Consider the following 23,857-nt stretch of genomic DNA (forward strand, 5'->3'; position numbering starts at 1 on the left):
CCAGCAATCTCAAGCAACATGAAGACGCGACCGCCATCTTTGTTATGGGCAATGGATATTCCTTAATACCGGTTGCCAAATTAAATGTTTTATTAGTCAGTTAGATGACACAAAGATTACGTGATAGGATATGATAAGAAAGACACTCATTTCTATTGAAATATTTATTTAGTAGTTTGCCCGAAGCCAACATGGCCGCCGCATGTTTGATGTAATATTGCCCACAGCTGAGATTCCACTTCAGTCATGTCGGCTCTGAAGTTTCGCTTACCCCCTAATGATGGCCCAGTGCTGTCTGTGGTGGACATGCACACTGGTGGGGAACCCCTGCGGATAGTGCTGAGTGGTGCGCCGGTACCTAGTGGGAGCACCCTATTGGAGAAGAGGCGCTGGGTGCGGGAGAACATGGACTGGGTGCGCAGGGTGCTGATACTGGAGCCCCGCGGACACCAGGACATGTACGGGGCGCTGCTGGTGCCCAGTGAGAAGGCGGAGGCGCAGCTGGGGGTGCTCTTCATGCACAATGCCGGGTACAGCACCATGTGCGGACACGCTGTCATCGCTCTGGGACGCTTCGCTGTGGACTATGGGCTGGTGGATCCGCAGGGTCCGGAGACCCCGATCAATATACACTGCCCCTGCGGTATAGTGCGGGCCTATGTGTCCTACAGCGGAGGCCGCAGCGGCCCAGTGCGATTTCACAGCGTCCCTGCTTTCACCCTGTGCACAGGTAATGTAGTGTACTGAATTACTGCTGTACTGTATACCTAAGGGTGGCCATATGTAGTACCTGACTGCAGCCCATAGTGGTCAGTAGTGCCCTGACACAGGTACCAAAGGGGGCACTATATAGTACCTGACTGCAGCCTATAGTGGTCAGTAGTGCCCTGTGCACAGGTAATGCGTAGTGTACTGGATTACTGCTATATAATACCAAAGGGTGGGCATATGTAGTACCTGACTGCAGCCCATAGTGGTCAGTAGTGCCCTGTGTACAGGTAATGAGGTAGTGTACTGGATTACTGCTATATAATACCTAGGGTGGCCATATGTAGTACCTGACTGCAGCCCATAGTGGTCAGTAGTGCCCTGACACAGGTACCAAAGGGGGCACTATATAGTACCTGACTAGTGGTCAGTAGTGCCCTGTGCACAGGTAATGCGTAGTGTACTGGATTACTGCTATATAATACCAAAGGGTGGGCATATGTAGTACCTGACTGCAGCCCATAGTGGTCAGTAGTGCCCTGTGTACAGGTAATGAGGTAGTGTACTGGATTACTGCTATATAATACCTAGGGTGGCCATATGTAGTACCTGACTGCAGCCCATAGTGGTCAGTAGTGCCCTGTGTACAGGTACCAGAGAGGGCACCATATACAGTGCCTTGCAAAAGTATTCGGCCACCTTGAACTTTTCAACCTTTTGCCACATTTCAGGCTTCAAACATAAAGATATCAAATTTTATTTTTTTGGGGAAGAATCAACAAGTGGGACACAATTGTGAAGTGGAACGAAATTATTGGATGTTTTAAACTTTTTGTGATTACAGCTGCAAGTCGCTTGGGGTATGTCTCTATCAGTTTTGCACATCGAGAGTGAAATTCTTGCCCATTTTTCCTTGCAAAACAGCTGGAGCTCAGTGAGGTTGGATGGAGAGCATTTGTGAACAGCAGTTTTCAGCTCTTTCCACAGATTCTCGATTGGATTCAGGTCTGGACTTTGACTTGGCCATTCTAACACCTGGATACGTTTATTTGGGAACCATTCCATTGTAGATTTTTGCTTTATGTTTTGGATCATTGTCTTGTTGGAAGATAAATCTGCATCCCAGTCTCAGGTCTTTTGCAGACTCCAATAGGTTTTCTTCCAGAATGGTCCTGTATTTGGCTACATCCATCTTCCCATCAATTTTAAAGGGATTTTACCATTAAAAACCTATTTTTTTCTCTGCCTAACACGTCGGAATACCTTTAAGAAAGGCTATTCTTCTCCTACCTTTACATATCTTCTCCTCCGCCCCGTCGTTCTGTTAAAATCCCGGTTTCTGGTGGCATCCCCAATGCTATGAGAGAACTCTCTCCAGCACTGCCTCCATCTTCTTCAGGAACGGGGTCTTGACGTGTCTTCTTCCAGGGCTTCTGCTTACAATACTGCATGCGCAGTCGGCTTTGCCTGAGGCCTAGAAGTTTGAAGCCAACCCCCGGAAGAAGACGCAGTGAAGACCCCCTTCCTGAAGAAGATGGAGGCGGCGCTGGAGAGTTCTATCGCAGCATTGAGGAATCCCCCCGTGCTGTTTGAGCGCTGGGGCCTGCCCCCAGTGCTGCGAGAGAACTCATTTGCATGCTGGCGGAAAACGAGATTTTAACTGAACGGCGGGGTGGAGAAGACCTCTAAAGGTAGGAGAAGAAAAGCCTTTCTTGAGGCTATTTGGACGTGTTAGGGAGAAAAAAGGTTTTTAATGGTAGAATCCCTTTAACCATCTTCACTGTCCCTGCTGAAGATAAGCAGGCCCAAACCATGACGCTGCCACCACCATGTTTGACAGTGGAGATGGTGTGTTCAGTGTGATGAGCTTTGTTGCTTGTTTCCAAACATATCATTTGGCTTTGTGGCCAAAAATTTCGATTTTGGTTTCATGTGACCAGATCACCTTCTTTCATATGTTTGGTGTCTCTCAGGTGGCTTGTAGCAGACTTTACACAAGACTTTTTAATAGATATCTTTCAGAAATGGCTTTCTTCTTGCCACTCTTCCATAAAGGCCAGATTTGTGTAGTGTACGACTGACTGTGTCCTATGGACAGACTCTCCCACCTCAGCTGTAGATCTCTGCAGTTCATCCTGAGTGATCATGGGCCTCTTGGCTGCATCTCTGATCAGTCTTCTCTTTTTTTGAGATGAAAGTTTAGAGGGATGGCAGGGTCTTGGTAGATTTGCAGTGGTCTGATACTCCTTCCATTTCAATATGAATGCTTGCACGGTGCTCCTTGGGATGTTTAAAGCTTGGGAAATCTTTTTGTATCTAAATCCAGCTTTAAACTTCTCCACAACAGTACCTCAGACCTGCCTGGTGTGTTCCTTGGTCTTCATGATGCTCTCTGCGCTTTAAACAGAACCCTGAGCCTATAACAGAGCAGGTGCAGTTATACGGAGACTGGATTGAGTTTGACAAACAGTGAGTTTGCTGCACTGAAAGTAAAAGGGCCAAATAATATTGCACGCCCCACTTTTCAGTTTATTTGTTAAAAAAAAGTTTAAATATCCAATAATTTTCGTTCCACTTCACAATTGTGTCCCACTTGTTGTTGACTCTGCTCCAAAAAAATTTAAATTTGATATCTTTGTTTGAAGCCTGAAATGTGGCAAAAGGTTGAAAAGTTCAAGGGGGCCGAATACTTTTGCAAGGCACTGTAGTACCTGACTGCACCCCATAGTGGTCAGTAGTGCCTCGTGCACAGGTAATGACATAGTGTACTGGATTACTGCTATATAATACCTAAGATGTATATACATCCCATAGTAGTCAGTGTTCCCGGTGCGCAGGTACTGGCATATAGTGTACTGCATTATTCTTGAATAGTACCAGAGGGGGCAAAATATAGTACCTGCAATCAGGACTTTTCTCTCCGCATTAGTACATTGGATAGGACTGGGCAATTCATGAAAAAAATAACTGAAACTAAAATTAATTAGCATGATCCACCATATAAATCGTATGTGTATAAAGTACATGTCCAAAAATAATCCATTTTTAATTGTAAACGACGTAAAATGTTCAATCAATTGTGAAATGTGTTACAAGATCAGCCATAGGCGCTGCTCCACTGAATCCAGAATAGTTGCAATTTTTCCTCTAGTCACCTCCATTCCTGAGCATTCAATGCAGTTAGTTTTGATGTCTGATATGATCATTAGGTTGTATGGTCAGGTGAGCGGTGTCAAGCAGAAGGGTGTGATTCAGAGCTCCAATCAGAGGCAGCCACCCCTTTCCTGCTCCTGCCTGACCCCACCCTCCTGACAGTATAAAGTGCAAATATCTTAGCAGACAGCAAACCTAACAGCACTTATTGCACAGGAACGGTGGAGGTAGAGAAAAATTCCAACTGTGCTGGAATCGGTAGATCAACAGCTATTGGTGCAAAGAGCTGGACTTCATGGATGTGGTGAAAGGGTTTTTTAATGTGTATGTGCAGCTTTTCTCACATAATAGATGCTTGGTAACTATTAGCATCATTTGGAACTTTTGAAAATGTGCTGTTCTGGTGTTTTATGTATCCAGATGTCACAGTTGACGTGCCTGGCTATGGCAAGGTTGTAGTGGACATTGCATATGGGGGCGCTTTCTACGCATTTGTTAGTGCAGAACGGTTTGGATTGGATGTGTGCTCTTCAAGGACCAGAGATCTTGTAGATGCAGCAGCTGCTGTATCAGATGCTGTAAAGGCGCAGGTAGCGTACACTACCTCCTCCTACTATAACTACTGCGTCTTGTCTGCTGCACCTGGCGACCACGTGTCTTCTTATTAACTAATAAGACTAATACTTCACATTCTTACTATTAATAATAATAATACTGCTATGTTTTCTTTCTACCGCTACTGCCTTTAACTGGACCTCTGCACTGTTTTACAGGTTCAAATCAGCCACCCTGACAGTGAGGACCTGGCCTTCTTATATGGCACTATATTAACTGATGGAAAGGATGAGTATAGTGAAGACCCCACAGCTAATATCTGTGTTTTTGCTGATTCCCAGGTACAGATGTCAATTGTTACCATACATTCATATGTATCAGAAGTTGTCGTTCCTTACACTCCATCAGCCAACTTGAGATGTTGAAGTCTTTGCTTACACCGGTGTTTTCCAACATTTTCAGATTTGGGTTAACCCTGGAGAAAAATAATCCATTTGGGTACCCCTACCAGATAATTTTAGCAAAAAGACATAGTTTGTTTTATTTTTTCTAATAGTTTTTGAATTTATAGCTGAAATTTGTTTAAATAAATTACCGGTAGTTTCACTTGTAAATTTAAAAAAAAATATCAAAACTGCATGCATTTTTTTCTGATGCTGTTTTATCTATTAACATGTGAATGCATCCTCATACTTACATCATCTTCTACGTCCCACTGAGTACATACAAAAATTCACCTTTTACCATCACCATGCGCCCTTAGTGGTCCCCACACAGTATCATGCCCCCCATTACTGAAACACACAATTAGATTCCCCAGTGTCCCAGTGTTTTATGGAACTATATCATCATCCTAAGGAGGCTGATAGAGTTGGAAGTGGGTATGCGGTCATCTTACAATTCTCTGATAAATATAAAACTACTTCCATTTGATGTTTCCTGCCCTGGGACCCACCATGATCAACTTGCTGAAATAAAGTGATGGACCCCCTAAATCAGGAGTTATACTTCATTCATACTACGCTCTGATATTGATAGTCCAAAGCAGAGAATGATTTTGAAAGCTCATGTGGAATAATTGGTTGTGCATAGAGATGAGCGAGTAGTACTCGATCGAGTAGGTATTCAATAAAATACTACGGTATTCGAAATACTCGTACTCGATCGAGTACCACTCGCTATTCAAATGTAAAAGTTCGATGCAGAACCAGCATTGATTGGCCGAATGCTATACAGACGGCCAATCAACGCTGGTTCTTCTCCTACCTTTAGAAGTCTTCTCCGTGCAGCTTCCCCGCGGCGTCTTCCAGCTCTGAATTCACTCTGCCAGGCATCGGCCTGGGCAGAGCCGACTGTGCATGTCCGCTTGTAGTGCAGGCATGCGCACTCGGCTCTGCCCAGGCCCGATGCCTGGCAGAGTGAATTCAGAGCTGGAAGACGCCGCGGGGAAGCTGCACGGATAAGACTTCTAATTTGATCGAATGTTGCCTACCCCTGAAACGAGCATTTTCCCCCCATAGACTATAATAGGGTTCGATATTCGATTCGAGTAGTCGAATATTGAGGGACTACTCGAAACGAATATCGAATCTCGAACATTTTACTGTTTGCTCATCTCTAGTTGGGCATTCATTGTATGAATATGAGGGACCCTCTAGAATAGAATAATCTGTCAAGCTGGGGGATCACGATTAGGGGACGCACCTCTATTATGTTAGTACATTTTAAAAGCATGCATATTATGTAACAAAAAAACCCCTTTAACCGTTAAAATAAATGTGATGATTCTTCCTCCATTAGGTTGATCGCAGTCCTACCGGTTCTGGAGTCACGGCTCGCATTGCTCTTCAGTACCACAAAGGTTTACTACAACTGGAACAAACCCGGACCTTCAAGAGCGGTGCCACAGGTTCCTTGTTCACTGGAAAAGCAGTTAAGGTATTTTAAAACATGTCTGTATACTTCAGCAGAATATACTTAGATGACCTTTGTGTTTATGGCACATATAGATTATGGTACATGTTAGATGAGTGTTACCTGACTTAACTTTTTCAGCAGCACATGGGGGAGAAGATTTGGACTTTTGGATTCAACTGGTCCAAATCTTTGTTTCAAAGGAGTTGAGCCTCCACCAGAGATATAGCAAAGGCTTATACTTCTTTCCATACTAAGAGTACATGTACATTCACCTGCTACATGGGGGCCTTGGGCAGTTATCTGAATATGTTGTATAATTGTGCAGACAGTTTTAGTAAGATAGTTCTAATTTGAGCTTGGCATCAAAAACGATTATCAAGTATCAAGCATATTGCTGTATATGGCAAAGGGACTGTGCCTAGTATTGTAGTTCAGCCCTATTTATTTGAATGAGACTGAGTTGCAAATGAACATGACATCTGAGTACTGATGCTGCTTCAAGTATCTAATCTGTGGAGGGCTCATGTGTTGGACCCATAACAAACAGACATTAATGATCATTTCTAAGGCAATGCTCCCTCTTAAGATGCTATGTTATTGCTGGGGAATAAGGAAGACTCTTTACAATAGTAGGGAGCCGTCACACGGAGTAAACGCACGTTTATTTTTTCAAAATACACGTGTAAAATTACACGTGTAAAAATAAGACTCCCATTGACTTCAATGACATATTGCAGGCGTATTTTTACACGTGTAAAAAATATAATTGAAGTCAATGGGAGACGTATTTTTACACGTGTATTTTGCAAAAATACACGTGCGATTACTCCGTCTGAAGGCTCCCTTAGCTTTCAATAAGTATAGGGCTCTGTTTGTCACTCACAAATCATGGCGATATTGTGGCATTAACACTATCTACACCAGAGCTTTAGTGTGACTTTTCTTTTGCCCATATAATAGACGTTGTGGTACAAGTAGCAGCAATGGTGCACTTTCAGACAGGGGACACATGGAACAAGGATTTGGCAAAAAGCAAGTGACGTCATCTGGTTTTCATTGCGACTTTCAGCTATGGCTGAACCTGCAGCAATAACTGACGAATTGTACTGCAGGTTTCTTTTTGCTGCATAGATGGGATTTGCTTAGATCCCATCCATTATACTGCTAGTGTACATTGCAGCAGGTTACCCAACACACTTTGAACTCACCCAGTGTGCCCCTGACCCTTCTATTATTGGCAGCTGATATTTTGGAGCCCTAGACTAAGAGGGGCACAAACACATGAGCTACCATGTATGTGCCTTGCCCGTGCCTAAACGTTATATATTGCAAGCATAATTTTCTCAATTGTAGACTACTATTCCATCATTCCCCCAGTTCTGTGGATTAAGATGCTCAGACGCTTTGGATTTTGGGCAGCCGTGATGCAGGTGTTTGGTCAATGGAGAGGCCTTCTGGATTATACCATGAACATAAAAATCATGGCAAACACCAAAAATTTCCAACAGTCTATTTTTCACAATAGATTAGTCATCCAAAATGGGTCATTTTGGAAGGCAAAGTCTAACAGGTATGGCAGGCTTTTGTTGTAGTCGCATGTCCTAGTGTGTTCTGTTCTATGGACATACATCAGACATGGAGGGGGTGTAGCCATCAGGAAGTCTTCCTCTCACGATTCCAACAACTTCTGCTTTTATACGGGTCATTAGATTTCCATATGGCAGTAGGGCAGATCCCGTCCATGCCAATACCTAGTGATTTATATGTAGCTATGTTTCAATTTTAATTCCCCCCCCCAGATAAACACAATGAGCTTCACTGTACTGCTAAACAGCAACATAATTCACGGTAGTAATAGACATGTATTCTGTGTCATTTCCCGCTTATCCAGGAGACGGTGTGCGGTGACTACAAAGCGGTGGTTGTGGAGGTGTCCGGTCACGCTCACTACACCGGCGCTGCAAGTTTTACTCTGGAGAGTGATGACCCACTGAAGGATGGCTTTCTACTGAAATAACAACCCACATTATATAAAGGGCATCTGTCACTTGAGTGCACCTTTAAGATACCCTTCCAAGGTAAAGTTTGTGGATGAATCTTCTCCCACCAAGACAGAGCCCCCAATTCTGTGATTGTAATTCTTTGTCATCTCTCCTTTTTGTGAAAATGTATGCACCAGGTAGGCCGTAACTCAGAAATGAGCAGATTCACCCACATATTTTAGCGTGTATAACCACACGGGCAGATGCCCTTTGAGTAACGTATTTGACTTCTACACTTTTTGACTCCATTTATTTTTCATATATACTTAGGGCTGGGCGATAATGACCTAAATAAATACGTCCTGACTTATTGAACATTTTACCTTGATTACACTTAACGAACATTTATTTTAGGACACACCTCTTTTTACATGCTACGCCCCCATTTATATGCCACGCCACTGAATTTTGGTTTCGGTTATTGACATATCAGCAATCCTGATTGGATAGCCTACAGTTAGTGACAAATCCTTTATCCCATGGCAATGTGAGACAAGATGGCGTGGATGCAAAATAATTGAAATAATCAATGAAGTTCATATCCATTAGGTGAACTCACTTTCACTTATTTTGTGATTAATTGCCCAGCCCTACACCAAGTGTTTTCTACAATATGTTTTGTATGTATGCATGCCATGTATTGTATTTTGTATCTGCTTTATTAGATTTGTAACATTTGTATCTTTAGATTGGTTGTGTTGGTGGACATGAAACTTGGTCAAATGGGTAGACAAGTCTACAGTTGTCCCTTGAACGACTCCACTATTACTTTGCACCAGTTTTGATAAAAGCACTGTTTCAGAAATCACATTTTAGGGAGCAAATTATTCATTTGGAACATATCATGTATTCATTCTAGTTTACCTGCTGTGCTCTGAAAAGCAGATGTGAGTCACATGATCACATTGATATTACAGGAATAAAGCAATGGTTTAGTATACGTTTTTTTTGTTTTGTTTTTTTTTAATAAAAATGTTTTTATTAAAAGTTTGCACTTTTTAGAAACATACTGGTCTTTTCCCTCTACCAAGTTTTGGTGGTTTCTGTGATGGACACTCTCGCACAGATGTGTACCCAGCCTTATTATAATTCTTATAAAGAAAATTTGAGTGAGTTACAGCTGAAAGATGTTCTGCATGTGGCAGGTATTTAGGAGGTCACTGTATTCTGGGGACTTATGGCCCAGGAAAGTATAGCAAAGGTCCACGTGACAGAGGCCTAACAGCCACACACAACTGAATAGACCAGTCTAGCTCATGCCTGTTTTGTAGGACTGACTCCTGTTTTCACTTTTTAATAGAATATATTGTATTCTGTGATAGTATAAGTAACTTGTCATCCCTGTTGTATATACTAGAACTCTGTGATATCCTATAGAATATCACTTTAAGACCTTAGCTTCTCCAAGGCTTTGTGCATATGACAGTGATGTTTTTGACAGTCATTTTGCATCTGTTCCGTTTTTGATGCCCAGGTATCATCTATTCAGCATCCATTTAAAAAAAATAAATAAAAAAAATCAGTCTTTTTTTACCCAACCCACTGATCTGTTTTCAGCGGATGTTAAATGTACATCATTCTGTTTTGCAACCATTAAAAACTGATTCATTGATTTCTCTTGGATCAGAATAGTGACAAAACTAGAGCTTGTCAGTTTTGGCCGTTCTGCAGCTCAGTTCCATTCATACCAATTCTTTTTTGCTGTAATATCAAGCACAACCACTGTGCTTAGTAAGTGAGGCTGCAGCAATCAATATCCTACTATCAGAAAACCCCATAGGCCAGGGCTCCATATGGCATGAATGCCAGAGAAAGAACCATCTATCCACACATTGCAGAAAAATATGCGCAGTGGAGACAGTGTGATTCACAAATTCGTTGTGGTTTTGGAAATCGCAGCATGTCAACTATACCTATGGAAATGCTGCCAGTTTCCCTATAAGTATAATGGAAGCAGAAAGTCCACAGAGGAAACTTTTTGCGGAGTTTGGGAAAAACTGCAATGCTTTGCTGCTGCAGTTTTTCCCGGCAGCTTTTTTTTTTTTTTTGCTGCAGCCCGCTATGTGGGTCCATAGCCTTAGGCCACACATGGCTCCAATGGGGAATATCTAAGAAGCTCTTATGCTTCTCCCTCGCCAGATTCATAACAAAGACTGAGCACATGTGTAAGGCTATAATATGTATATGGCAGTAGAACAGTCAGATGATGACTATTTACACATTATAATGGGGAGGATCTACATCGGAGTATTATACGCTGGTTTTGCAGATCCCTGCAATGGTAGAGGATTTGCTTGGTTGTGATGAGGCGCAGGCTCAACTGGGCTGTGCAACTCAGCTGACACCTATGCTAGCTCATGGCCAGCATAGTTTTCTGTCTTCTTTTATGCCACAAACGTTAATATGACGCAGCCGGTGGCCCGGCCAACAGCCATTTTGAGGGAAGTGGAAATGCAGTGTAAAAATGCCATTTTCAAGTAGTCATAAGTTGCAAACCACCAGTATGTGACTTTTTATACACCACAAAAAATGGTGCAGGGTAATACAATGAATAGGATAGGACATATGTCCCTCACTATGTACTGCATGCTTTTCTGTAGGCTCCCAATCTGTTGTGTGTGTACTTCAGCGGGTCTGTTTTACTTGGAGGTTGCACTGCAGAAGAAGTTGCGTTTTGCTTTCCCACAGTGCTACCCACTGATGTCAATAGTTGTTCTGTATACCCATAGCAAGAATGGGCATGCTATGTGCAGGAGGAGCTTGCTGTTACAGTCTGCTCTGCCCGAGGCCTAGAAGTCCGAAACCTGCATCGGAAGAAGAGGATGAAGAAAACGTTGCTGGAGAGAATTGTCTTGCAGCATTGCGGACGCCCCCAGTGCTGCGAGAGAACTCATTTGCATACTGTTAAAAACCGGGATTCCTACAGAATGGCTGCGCGGAGAAGACAACAAAAGGTAGTATAAGAATAGCCTTTCTTAAGGCTATTCCAACATGTTACTCAGAAAAAAATGTGTTTGAAAGATAGGATCCCTATAATGGATGAGCAGTGAGACTTGAGAAGTCCCATAATCGGATATGTGATATGATTCATATACACGTTCTGTTGTCGTCTGGCTCATGGAGGTTTTCGCCTTCTTCTGGATCCACGCTGCAGATTTCTAGTATGGAGTTGTGTCTATTAACCCTGTGCGTTACATCAGTCAGTATATCTCATGCTAGGTGACACTCATATGGGAAATGACGCCATTACTGTGATGTAATGCAGCCTGTGCCATGTGGTAAAACCATCTCTTTGCTGCCTGGTAGTTGTGTTTCTTTGTTTGCCACCAGTTTTGGTGAGATTTGCTTATTGTTGCCTTGTTGGTGAATATGTCCCCACCCCTCCCCCTTCCTATATAGATGGTAAGTTATGAATGCACCTGGGCACTGACTGAGGACTCAGGGGCATACATATACTGCTGTGCCTGGTACTGTCAATGCCACTGGTAACCACTACCATACATCCCAGTATTAGTGAGCCCTCCTGGGCCAGCACATGGACCCCTGGCCGTCTTCATTCCCAGCCGGCAGCTGCGGGGTTAACCCCCCTCCATCCATTCTCTGTGCGTAAAAGAACCAAAGCAGAGATTCTGTTTCCCTGGTAACCTGCGTGACGTCACCAGCGCTATAGAACCTGGACCCGGGCGAGAACTTGGGCTGGCAGCATCCCCGGGAACAGGGAGCAGCGCTCTCACCCGTGCCTGCCGCTACTCCCTGCACCTCCGGCGGCCTGAGGGATGCCTCCACCCAGCCTCGCCGCGACCCATGGAGCTACCTCTGGCTCTGCTGAGCAACCTGACGGCTCTGGGCGGCCCGGGGGCCGGAGCCGGGACATCAGTAACAACAGCTGCAGCAGCTGGAGGAAGAGACGGCGCAGAGCTGAGCTCCGGTCCCACAGCTCCCGGCACTAACCGCTCCTCCACCGAGCAGGTACCGACCGAGGTGTCCGGGGGGAGCCCGCTGCTGCACGGGGTGGCCGTGGCTTGTCAGGCGCTGCTGCTGCTCGCCATCTTCCTGCTCTCCTGCCTGGGCAACTGCGCCGTCATCCTGGTGATCAGCAAGCACCGGCAGCTCCGCACTGTGACTAACGCCTTCATCCTGTCCCTGTCCCTGTCTGACTTCCTGACCGCCCTGCTCTGCCTGCCCTTCTCCTTCGTGCTGCTCTTCTCCCGCGGCGGGGCCTGGCTCTTCGGGGATCGCTTCTGCTTTGCCAACGGCTTCTTCAACTCCTGTTTCGGGATCGTGTCCACCCTCACCATGACCCTCATCTCCCTGGACCGCTACTACGCCATCGTGCGGCAGCCGCAGGAAAAGATCGGGCGCACTAGGGCAGTGCAGCTGCTGGTGGCCGCCTGGCTCACGGCCTTGGGCTTCTCCTTCCCTTGGTACCTGCTGGCCAAGGAACAATGGGTGGTCCATAAGAAGGGCTACTACCACTGCATGTATGTGTTCCACTCGGCCGGCTCCAGACTGGGGGCAGCCTACAGCATCTCCCTCATTGTCCTCTGTTACCTGCTGCCCTTTGGCCTCATGTGTTTTTGCCACTATAACATCTGTAAGGCAGTGAGGCTGTCGGAGATCCGGGTCCGCCCGGTGACCACCTATGCCCACCTGCTGCGCTTCTACAGCGAGATGAGAACGGCCACCACTGTGCTCATCATGATCGTCTTTATCATCTGCTGTTGGGGACCCTATTGTGTTATGGGCCTGGTGGCGGCTGCTGGGGACTACCCCTTCACACCACTCATGGACACTGTGGCTATATGGATGGCGTGGGCCAATGGGGCCATCAACCCTCTGATCTATGCTATTCGCAACCCTAATATTTCCATGCTGCTTGGTCGGAATCGAGAGGAGGGCTACAGGACTAGGAACATTGCAGCCTATCTGTGTACCCAGGGTCAGAACAGAGAGGTCAGAGGGCGGGCTGACCCTATCCGGGATCGATATGGTAACCGGCATGGACAGGGCAGTAGGGTCTCATCCTCCAGTCCAGCTAATGGTGGGGATCTGGCTATGTGGGCTTGTAAGAACCCAACTGTACTGTTCTGTCGTGATGGACAACCAGACACCATGTCTGAAACAGCTGGCATAAAATCTGATACTGCAGATACCAGCCTATGATGACCTGGCTGTTAATGCCTATTAGCTGGGCAATGAGATCTGTTTGCAGGTTGTGATATCCATCAGTATTGGAACAAATGATATTGAACTTGAATTGTCAACATGTCACTAACCAGAATCTCCAGAGCCAATGGTAGTAATTGTAGTAAAAGTATGGGCGGCAGGGGTTTACCATTTTATATTAGGTAGTGGGAATTGGTGACTGTGACCCACAGGACCATATATATACTGAGCTGTGATCCCAACTGTGTGTATCTTAAATTTCCTAAAGGGGGTTTCCTGTTATAGATATTTATAGCATATTGCTATAGTGCCATATTCATCTCATTGGGGTGTCCAACTTGAAGATCCCAAGAGCAGGGGTTGCAGTGTGTTCCTGGTCCAGCGGTGGCTGTGCATGCAAAACCAGTTGCCATTATAGTGCAAGGGAGGTGAGGAAATCATGGTTGTTCTGTAGGGATCATATTAATGGTATGTTCACTGATCGCAATGATACTGAGGTAATATCTTCTCCATAGTCCATATAGTTACATTTCACTTGTACCATGTGAACAACCCAAACACTGCAGGAAGCTGCTTTCTCTTTCTCAGAGCAGAAAATCTCAGCACAATCTGAAACACCAACCAGCTTCTGTCCGTCTATATGTGTGCGTCTAGATAATCGCCCCCCATATCTCCTCCCAGCACTTCTCACTATCAGGATAGGTTCTAACCAAACTGGACAAGCACTTTGTCTTTGGCTGTTTTGTCTTTAAAGACATGGCGAAACTTTGGGGCCTCATATGTTAAAGTGTCAATGCTACAAAACAACACAAGTAGCAATGAAAGTGCAGACTTGTGCGAAATCTGTAACCAAACTTATCTGTGCAGTAGAATTGATATGAGACCTGTTTTCCTACAATAACCTTTTTTTAATCGGAATCTGTCACCAGAACTGGCTTTGGTAGCCAAAAGGCAACTACTAGACGCGCGTATAGGTAAAAGCCAGGGTGTGCTGCAGTACATGTATAGCGCCCCCTACATAGTGAGCTGCTGTGCTGGATGGCCAAGTGGTACCACCCATAGGACCTTACCAACCTTAGCACTATGAATGTGTGCTTTTTAATGACATCCCAAAAACTGCCCCTTTTTTTACCATATTTTTCGTAGGGGCGCCTTTTTTAGACTAGTTTTACTGTGGTGCTTATTTATGATGTCAGCACACCTCCTTGTTAAATGTGCACATGTTAGTTTTAGATGCGCCTTTTTAGGCCATGTGCACTTTGCCCCTTTTTTGTTCAAAAAGGCACAAAAATGTGCAGTTGCCCCTTTATAATACTTTCTAACCTGATGGGCTCTTTTACGATGCCCTTGGACTGGATTGCATTCGCACCGTGAGAGCAGCGTTTTAGAGTTGAACAGAGTACAAATGCTTGAAAAATGAATCATAGTGCAGAAAAGACACAAAAAAGGCACTGGTTATGCCAAAAAATGGCACAAGTAGGCTGATAAATGTGCCCGCTTGTGTATAATGTATACTACTAATAAAATGGGTCTATTCTGGTGCCAGATTCCCTTTATATTAAAAGCTAAAAGGACACCTTGTAGTCAGTCCGAGCTTAAGAGTGATGAGAGCAGCGGGGGAGGAGTGAGTTTATTATGCGTGGGGCAGTGACCTCTCTTCTGGCGGGATTATTATAGCTGTGACCAGGCTGCGTGTAATGGACACTGTGTCATTATACATAGTAACACTGCAGGCAGGTAACGGTGCAATGTAGGGCTCTGAGGACCATGTACAACAGATGCAGCAATGGTGTAGTAATGTTCCTGAATTTTAGTTTCCTCTATCTAGCTGGTGATAGTAATAGATTCTTAAAGGAACACCATGGACAACATCAATATACCGTGTTATGCCCTAATATTGGCCCCAAGCAGTGGTGTATGACAAATTGGGGAATGAAATCCCTGTGCCATGCCCTGTCCCGTCCTCGCTGGCCTACCATAACACAGTGCAGCAGTATTTCTTAGAGTGTTCTCTTTAGCTCATTCTCATTCCCATTATATGTAGTGACAACATCACACTTGGGTCATGGCTCTTATATTCTGGTCACCAGTCTTTTCACTTCCATCAAGTGCCAAAGGGAAAGGTAGAAATAATTTTCCTGCTCTGACACTGGCCCTATACATAAGATCGGCCATTAGATCTTTGATGTAGTATGCCCAATGTATGTCCCGCCTATACGCTGACAAACACCTCACCCCTGGAGGCCAAAAAAGTGGGACCAAATTGGCCATTTCCACTAGAAACTTCAGTGTTGGACAGATATGTTACGCAGCATCACACTTAGTGTTTCAGTACACAGTCTTCATGCTATTTGCTTGCTGTCAGTGAATAGAAGCATTAACCTTCAGAGGTCGAGAACCTGTGCTGCTAATAAGGGAGAGCTCTGACTGTACCTGACATAGCCTCACTGGTTGTATATTATATCACAAGCCCCTCTTGTCTATAGCTTTGTGAGCTAGACATGGTCAAAATTTCCATTTACTGACGGCAAGTAGAGATCTTGAAAATGGTGAAGAATTGAAACACAAATATTAGAAAGTTGCTGAACTTGGCAAAAATGTTACTTACATTGAGGTTTTTTAATGTCTGAGAGCCGGCTATGGCCCTCATGTTCTATTGAACAGAAAATAATACAGCCATATTGTGAACACTGTGACGTTTATGGATTCCCATAGGGTTTTAGCAATGTCCATGTCTTGGAGGTTATACAGCTGCTATGGCAGGTTATGTTTCTTTGTCTGTTAGGATTGTCCCAGCCATTCCTCCATTGGTCATCTGGGCAAGTTTTTCCCTATGCACAGGATAGATAACTTGCAGATTGGCGGAGTGCCATCCACTCGGGGGATTTTTGTGGTGTGGTATATGTGGTCCATTCAGAACAAGGGACAAAACTACCCCATTCTCTTGATTTGATGGGGGCTTGCAAGTTATTCTCTATGTGATGGGTAACTTACCCAGATGGGGAAGCCCCTTTAAGGAGACCAGTACACAGTATTTTGCTTAACTGAGTTCCTCAGGCATGAAAAGTTTATGGTCTGTCCTTTAGGGTCCATCTCGGAGAGTACTATAGCTCCCTTATTGATTATAATGGTGCAGCACCGTGCCTACAAGTGTGACTGTGCTTCGTGCTGTCGATCTGTTCTTTTTATTTAAAGGGGTCTGGATACAGAGAGAATCAGCCAAAGCCCCCTGTTCAGAAAGGGCACTGTGCATATGTGGGGGGGGTCACAGTACTCTAATTTAATCCCCCACCAACCTATCATGGAGGGTCTAGACCATCCATATTTAATCCCTTTAATATACATATCTTTTCAGATATACTTTACAATACATTTTTCTGATAATGACAAGAATCCTATATCATATGTTAAATTTTTTTTTTCCTGTTTTATATAAACAATGCTTAGGATGCCCAGTCGTGGTATAGCCTAGCCGCAAGGCCACATATGGGCTAGTTACTGGACTGCACCTGGACTTGTCACTATAGAAATGGGCACGTACAGGTGCACCCCACTTGTGTACTCGTGTCTCTGTTGCATTGTGTATGGGTGTCCTATATCTTTCTAATATACTTTTAGTTTCTCACCAGTTTCAGGATTTTTGATGCACAGGCTGAAACCTGGATATACAGTAACTAGTCCTCGTCTTAGCTGAAAAGTGAATACAGCTTTATCCAGTCTGCACAATGCTCTGTGAGCTAACCATAGCAGCTGCACAAATCTCCTGGTTAGATAGTTATAGTGTTTTAGTCTATAATCCAGCTGTTTAGCTTACAGAGCATTGTCCAGACTGATATACTCTAGCAGATCAGAAAGATTTGTATAGTTGCTCACAGAGCATTGCCTAGTCTTGAAACAATTGAACTCACTTTCCAGCTGAGAGTGGAACTAGGTCTGTACGGGATTTACTGCCTCTGCATGTAAATAAGGAGTCACTTAAAGTATATTAAAAGTTAGTTTTTTATTTTTTTTAATAAGAATGGAAAGATCTTACTTGAAATTTCAACAATTTTGCTATTAAAACCCCTCTCTGTCAATCTTTTATTATTCTCTGTAGTCCTAGTACAGAACATAATAATGTGCAGTGAATGATTCAGCCACATACTGGGGGCATAGATGACTATTCTGCTCCAACATGGAATTGACTTCTATGTAAGAATATGAAAGCCTAGGTATTATGTATCTTTGTTGCAAAGGCTCGTTTTTCTTAATTTCAGTCATTCCTCATGTATACTTTCAGACCTGAGGTAGGTTGTTATGTATTTCTGTAACCCCTATAAACATTAGCTGCCATAATATAGCACAAATAACCTCACAAGATCTATTCCCCTATTACCAGTTCCCCACCGAGGATATAAGACGCCTTAAACTTAGTTTTTGGTCTTCATTTTGCATAGAGGGAAGGAATTTTACATTCCTAAAATGCCAGTATTTTTCTTGTACAGTATTTAAGATGAAAAAAACTTTTATTGAACTTTTTATCTGTTTGTGAGAAGTGGATGTATATTATTTTGTAAGCAGAGCTAATAAAAGTCTTACGCAGCATCATGTAACGCTATCCTGTTCAGTGGTTTTTAATGTAGATTGTGAGCCCCATATAGGGATCACAAAGTACATTTTTTTTTCCTATCAGTATGTCTTTGTAGAATGGGAGGAAATCCATGCAAACTCGGGGAGAACATACAAACTCCTTGTTATTCCTGGTGGGATACGAACCCAGGACTCCAGCGTTGCAAGGCTGCAGTGCTAACCACTGAGCCACCATGTTGTCCCTGTTCAGTGGTTTTCTGTGAAGAAACTTTGCCATTACCTATGGGCTGTGTTGTAGTTGTGCCCCCATTCAGATGCAATACTAGATAAAGGCTATGGATAAGTACGGCGCTGTCTTGCTTTTCTAATCTCATACAACTCTTTTAAATGCAAAATGTCAAATATTTGAAGTCACCTCCACCATCAGCAGGATCGACTGTCTGTGAGAATCCCAGCACTGAAAAGCTCTCAATAAAAGCAGCTTTTTAAGAACGTTTGTGCGTTTTCACAAAGTACCTTACGGGAGATTATACGTTTTTCTTGAGCATAAAGACATCCCAATTTTGCAGGCAGTGCCCCCTTTACATGTATCCAGTGCCGTCCTCTGAGACAGAGTCTGATGATGCAGCATCAAGGGGTCACACACAAAACCATTCATGGCTCTTGGCTTTCCAGGAGGCTTCAAACCTTCCCTTTGAGAAATGTTTTTGGGAAGTCTTCTCTTTTTCTGAGATTTTCCATGAGAATTGGCAAGTATGTGCAGAAAGGTATGAAACATCACTAGAGATGACCTATCCAACTGGCCTTTAGATTTCAGACAGTCATCATGTCCAATTGATGGGATTAGTCATATAAAAGAAGGCACTATGAAAATTAACAACTAAACTGCCAGATCAGGGCGTTGTAGTGAGTTTGTGCACATTGGCATATGTTTAGCCAAGAGCATCAGATGATGCCCAATGCTGAACTGTGGGTAGAAAGCTGGCAGACAATATCTAGCACGGTGGATCTGTTTGCTGCAGAATAAAGTCTCCTGTCAGCTTTTCTTGGGCTAAAATGGATGATTCCTATATTTGAAATCTAATGTATATGGCTGGCTTTAGAACATATTATCAATAGCAGATTGTCAGGGCTCTGACTCGAGCTGCGCCTGAAGGTCAACTGCCAGTGTACAGGAAATATACAGCTCCTGAATAGTCCTGACTCGTATACAGCACCTGCTATTCAGCAGATATATATTGTAAAGCTATATTCACACATCCACAATAACAGCATTCCAACCTGCTCATTTGTGGGTGGTGTGCGGTCTGTCGTTCATCCATTATGGACACCTTAACTTTTATCCACACCCATAACAGCACCCCTGTGAGGAGACCACCCATCTGTGACAAGAAACCTGCTGTGCTCCTGCCTGGACTTGGGGATACATGGATTTACATTCTAATTCTTGGTGGAGCAGAAGTCATCTATTATGCAGTTTGTTCACCCAGTCTGTGCTGGTCCATGCTGCCCTTCTCCTAGGCATTGCTGCAGCCATTACTAGCCCGTCTTCACCCACCCCTCTGGTACTGCTAGTGAGGGAGGGGCCTGGTTACACTAGCTTCACGCACCATCTGAAGTCACTTTCAATATCCAGAAGGTAGCGGTTGGGTATCTTCCCCATGCCTGGCATCTGTAATGAGTGACGGAAACCAGGAGAAGGAGTGTGATTCTTCCCAGTACTAGGCTCAGAGGCGCTTTACAAAGAGGCCATGGACAGCTGCAGCCATCCCTCATACTTGTGAGCCTTGTTCCTCATTTACATTGCTTGCTGGTTATTGCAGCTCAGAATCAGCAGGAGATTCCATAGGTGCCAACCTAGCTGAAGCTCCATCGCCGCCTAGTCCAGAATGGGCCTTAGCATCTGACTCTACAGATGATTTGTTAGATAAAGTGTCATTTTCTATGGATGTTATTGACCCTCTCCTTAAGGCAGTGAGATCAACTGGGTCTGGAAGAGATTAAGGAAACCAGATTTGTTCCCGACTTTAATGTTTGAAGGGCTTGCCCCTAGATGGAAGACATTTCTCCTCTCCATGATAATATTAAAGAGGATCTTTTATCAGATTGGGCATAGGCAGTTCTATATACTGCTGGAAAGCAGACAGTGCGCTATTCAGCGCATCATCGGCTTTCCTGATCTGTGCGGGTAAAGCGCTATCGGTCCCGGTACCGTGAGAAGAAGAATAGAAGAGGAAAGAAGAGAAAAAAAAAAAAGGGGGGGAGGGACGACAAGGAAGGGTAAAGAAGGGATATTGAGGGAAACAGGTAAAATCAAAAGAAACAAGCAATACAAATAACCCCGGTCTAAGCTATTCCCAGATCGGGTAACACCAAACAGTGAGAAATCCCACTAATGCAGGTCTCGGAGGCACACCACAGTACAGTGGGGCAAAAAAGTATTTAGTCAGTCACCAATAGTGCAAGTTCCACCACTTAAAAAGATGAGGCGTCTGTAATTTACATCATAGGTAGACCTCAACTATGAGAGACAAAATGAGAAAACAAATCCAGAAAATGACATTGTCTGATTTTGTAAGAATTTATTTGCAAATTATGGTGGAAAATAAGTATTTGGTCACCTACAAACAATCAAGATTTCTGGCTCTCACAGACCTGTAACTTCTTCTTTAAGAGTCTCCTCTTTCCTCCACTCATTACCTGTAGTAATGGCACCTGTTTGAACTTATCAGTATAAAAAGACACCTGTGCACACCCTCAAACAGTCAGACTCCAAACTCCACTATGGTGAAGACCAAAGAGCTGTCAAAGGACACCAGAAACAAAATTGTGGCCCTGCACCAGGCTGGGAAGACTGAATCTGCAATAGGCAACCAGCTTGGATTGAAGAAATCAACTGTGGGAGCAATAATTAGAAAATGGAAGACATACAAGACCACTGATAATCTCCCTCGATCTGGGGCTCCACGCAAAATCTCACCCCGTGGGGTCAAAATGATCACAAGAACGGTGAGCAAAAATCCCAGAACCACGCGGGGGGCCCTAGTGAATGAACTGCAGAGAGCTGGGACCAATGTAACAAAGCCTACCATCAGTAACACATTACGCCGCCAGGGACTCAGATCCTGTTGTGCCAGACGTGTCCCACTGCTTAAGCCAGTACATGTCCGGGCCCGTCTGAAGTTTGCTAGAGAGCATTTGGATGATCCAGAAGAGTATTGGGAGAATGTCCTATGGTCTGATGAAACCAAACTGGAACTGTTTGGTAGAAACACAACTTTTCGTGTTTGGAGGAAAAAGAATACTGAGTTGCATCCATCAAACACCATACCTACTGTAAAGCATGGGGGTGGAAACATCATGCTTTGGGGCTGTTTCTCTGCAAAGGGGCCAGGACGACTGATCCGGGTACATGAAAGAATGAATGGGGCCATGTATCGTGACATTTTGAGTGCAAACCTCCTTCCATCAGCAAGGGCATTGAAGATGAAACGTGGCTGGGTCTTTCAACATGACAATGATCCAAAGCACACCGCCAGGGAACGAAGGAGTGGCTTTGGAAGAAGCATTTCAAGGTTCTGGAGTGGCCTAGCCAGTCTCCAGATCTCAACCCTATAGAAAACCTTTGGAGGGAGTTGAAAGTCCGTGTTGCCAAGCGACAGCCCCAAAACATCACTGCTCTAGAGGAGATCTGCATGGAGGAATGGGCCAACATACCAACAACAGTGTGTGCCAACCTTGTGAAGACTTACAGAGAACGTTTGACCTCTGTCATTGCCAACAAAGGATATATAACAAAGTATTGAGATGAAATTTTGTTACTGACCAAATACTTATTTTCCACCATAATTTGCAAATAAATTCTTACAAAATCAGACAATGTGATTTTCTGGATTTGTTTTCTCATTTTGTCTCTCATAGTTGAGGTCTACCTATGATGTAAATTACAGACGCCTCATCTTTTTAAGTGGTGGAACTTGCACTATTGGTGACTGACTAAATACTTTTTTGCCCCACTGTATATGCTCGAAGAGCTGCCAAACCTAACTAGCAGGTGGGCGAGGTAGTTCAAAAACCAAAATACTACCCACTCCCCCAGCAGCAATACAAGATGAGGAGAAGAAAGAGAACAAAAGGGGTCATGACCATAGGCAAATGACCAGGCCACGGCCACCTTCCATCACACATGCCCACTCCCCCACCCAAGATGGAACGACGCGCACCACGTCCAGCCAGCCCAGAAACGCACCCACGTCCCAATCCGTGACCATGAGAGCAGCAGGGACAGCACCACAGGAGACCAAGGGCGGCAGGCCGCGGGGCACCCCGGCCCAGCAGGGGAGGGGCAGGACACACTTTCGGAGAGCGGCGCAGATTAAGGTCCACGACGGTCGCCTGCGGGGCACAAAAACTTAGCTGCAGCATAACCTAGAACAGCATATTGAAAAAACAAAGAACCTCATGAGCAGTAAGGCACATCACAGTCAACAGTTCAAACTAAACCTCAGGAGGGAAACGGGGGCAGCAAGAATACATTTCGTCGGGAGAGAGTCCTCCGCTCGGTGCCTCTGACCAGTCAGGGAAGAAGAGGAGGAGCGGACAATGGATGGAGCAGCTGGGAGCAGAAAATCAAGCCAATCCGGAAGAGACAAGTCAGGTAAGTCCAGGAACTGTGCCAGAGAGGCACTCACCTGGTCTGGTGAGTGAAGGGTGAACACCGCCCCATTGCAGCAGACTTGGAGATGAAAGGGGTGACCCCATCTGTACGTGGCCCCCAAGTCCAGAATCAGTCGGAGAGTCGGTTTCAGGAGATGATGCATGGCTAAGGTGCGTCGAGAAACATCAGGGAGGAGAGAAACCGAGCTATCCAGGAGGGAAACCAGACCATGTCACCAGTCGGCCTGAAGGATGTCCTCCTTTTCCTTGTAAAAATGCACTCTGCCGAGAATATCACGGGGCTCTGTGACGATGGCTCTCCTGGGGCCAAGCACCCGATGAATTCTATCAATGATGATCTCTGTGTCCAGCGGTCTAGAAAGGACAGTATTGAAGATAGAAGTGGCTATGGAGTGGAGTTCCGCAGTCGGGACAGCATCAGGAATGCCACTCAAGTTGACATTATTACAGCAGCCCGCCATCTTCTACTCCAGGTTGATGATAAGGAGAACTCCTTATCATCAACCTGGAGTAGAAGATGGCGGTTGAACATGCATTGGGTAGACAAGGACTGTTCCACAGCTGTCAATCGATGGTCAATAGAGTCGGTTTGTTGCTGCTGGGTAGAAACTTGTACCGAAAGAGACTGGAGATCAGATTTAAAGCCCGACAAAATCTTATCTTGCTTCTCCTCCACTCTGCGGACCATAGCCTCCAAGCCCATTTTAGTAGGCATAGCATGGAGGAGCTCCCAAATATCGGATAGTTTAGGTCACTTGGGGCGATGAGGTGATTTAGAAGAATCGGAGGAGTCAGAGGCGAGAGGGGCACATAGGGCCGCTGGTGTTGCAGAGAAGTCCATTTCCAGGTTAGACAGAGGAACAGACCTGGGGACGTCACCCCGTGTGGGGTGAAGCTGAGAGGCGGAGAATAGCAGAGAGTCCAGGGGTCCGGGCTAATTCCTCAGTAATAGAGCAAGTGGAGTCCAGCAGGGGGGACTTATTGGAGGTGAGGAGCTCAGTAGGCTGGACCAGGGCATCCCTCTGAGAAAGGTCAGGGGCCTATAGAGGCATCTGAGGAGGAGCTGCAGA

General features: G+C 44.7%; 2 protein-coding genes across 2 annotated transcripts; both read left to right on the forward strand.

The window, feature by feature from the left end:
* Positions 1-244: 244 nt before the first annotated feature.
* Positions 245-9,271, forward strand: L3HYPDH (trans-L-3-hydroxyproline dehydratase). The gene is made up of 5 exons (XM_075282784.1): positions 245-730; positions 4,282-4,451; positions 4,635-4,757; positions 6,217-6,354; positions 8,225-9,271. Exons 1-5 carry the CDS (start codon positions 247-249, stop codon positions 8,348-8,350), a joined length of 1,041 nt encoding a protein of 346 aa, XP_075138885.1. The 5' UTR covers positions 245-246; the 3' UTR covers positions 8,351-9,271.
* A 2,790-nt stretch (positions 9,272-12,061) lies between these two features.
* On the forward strand, positions 12,062-13,865 carry GPR135 (G protein-coupled receptor 135). The gene has a single exon (XM_075280827.1). The coding sequence runs from the start codon at positions 12,180-12,182 to the stop codon at positions 13,536-13,538; it is 1,359 nt and encodes a 452-aa protein (XP_075136928.1). The 5' UTR covers positions 12,062-12,179; the 3' UTR covers positions 13,539-13,865.
* Positions 13,866-23,857: the final 9,992 nt, after the last annotated feature.

Source organism: Leptodactylus fuscus, chromosome 7 (genome assembly GCF_031893055.1).
Source record: "Leptodactylus fuscus isolate aLepFus1 chromosome 7, aLepFus1.hap2, whole genome shotgun sequence".
Taxonomy (NCBI): Eukaryota; Metazoa; Chordata; class Amphibia; order Anura; family Leptodactylidae; genus Leptodactylus; species Leptodactylus fuscus.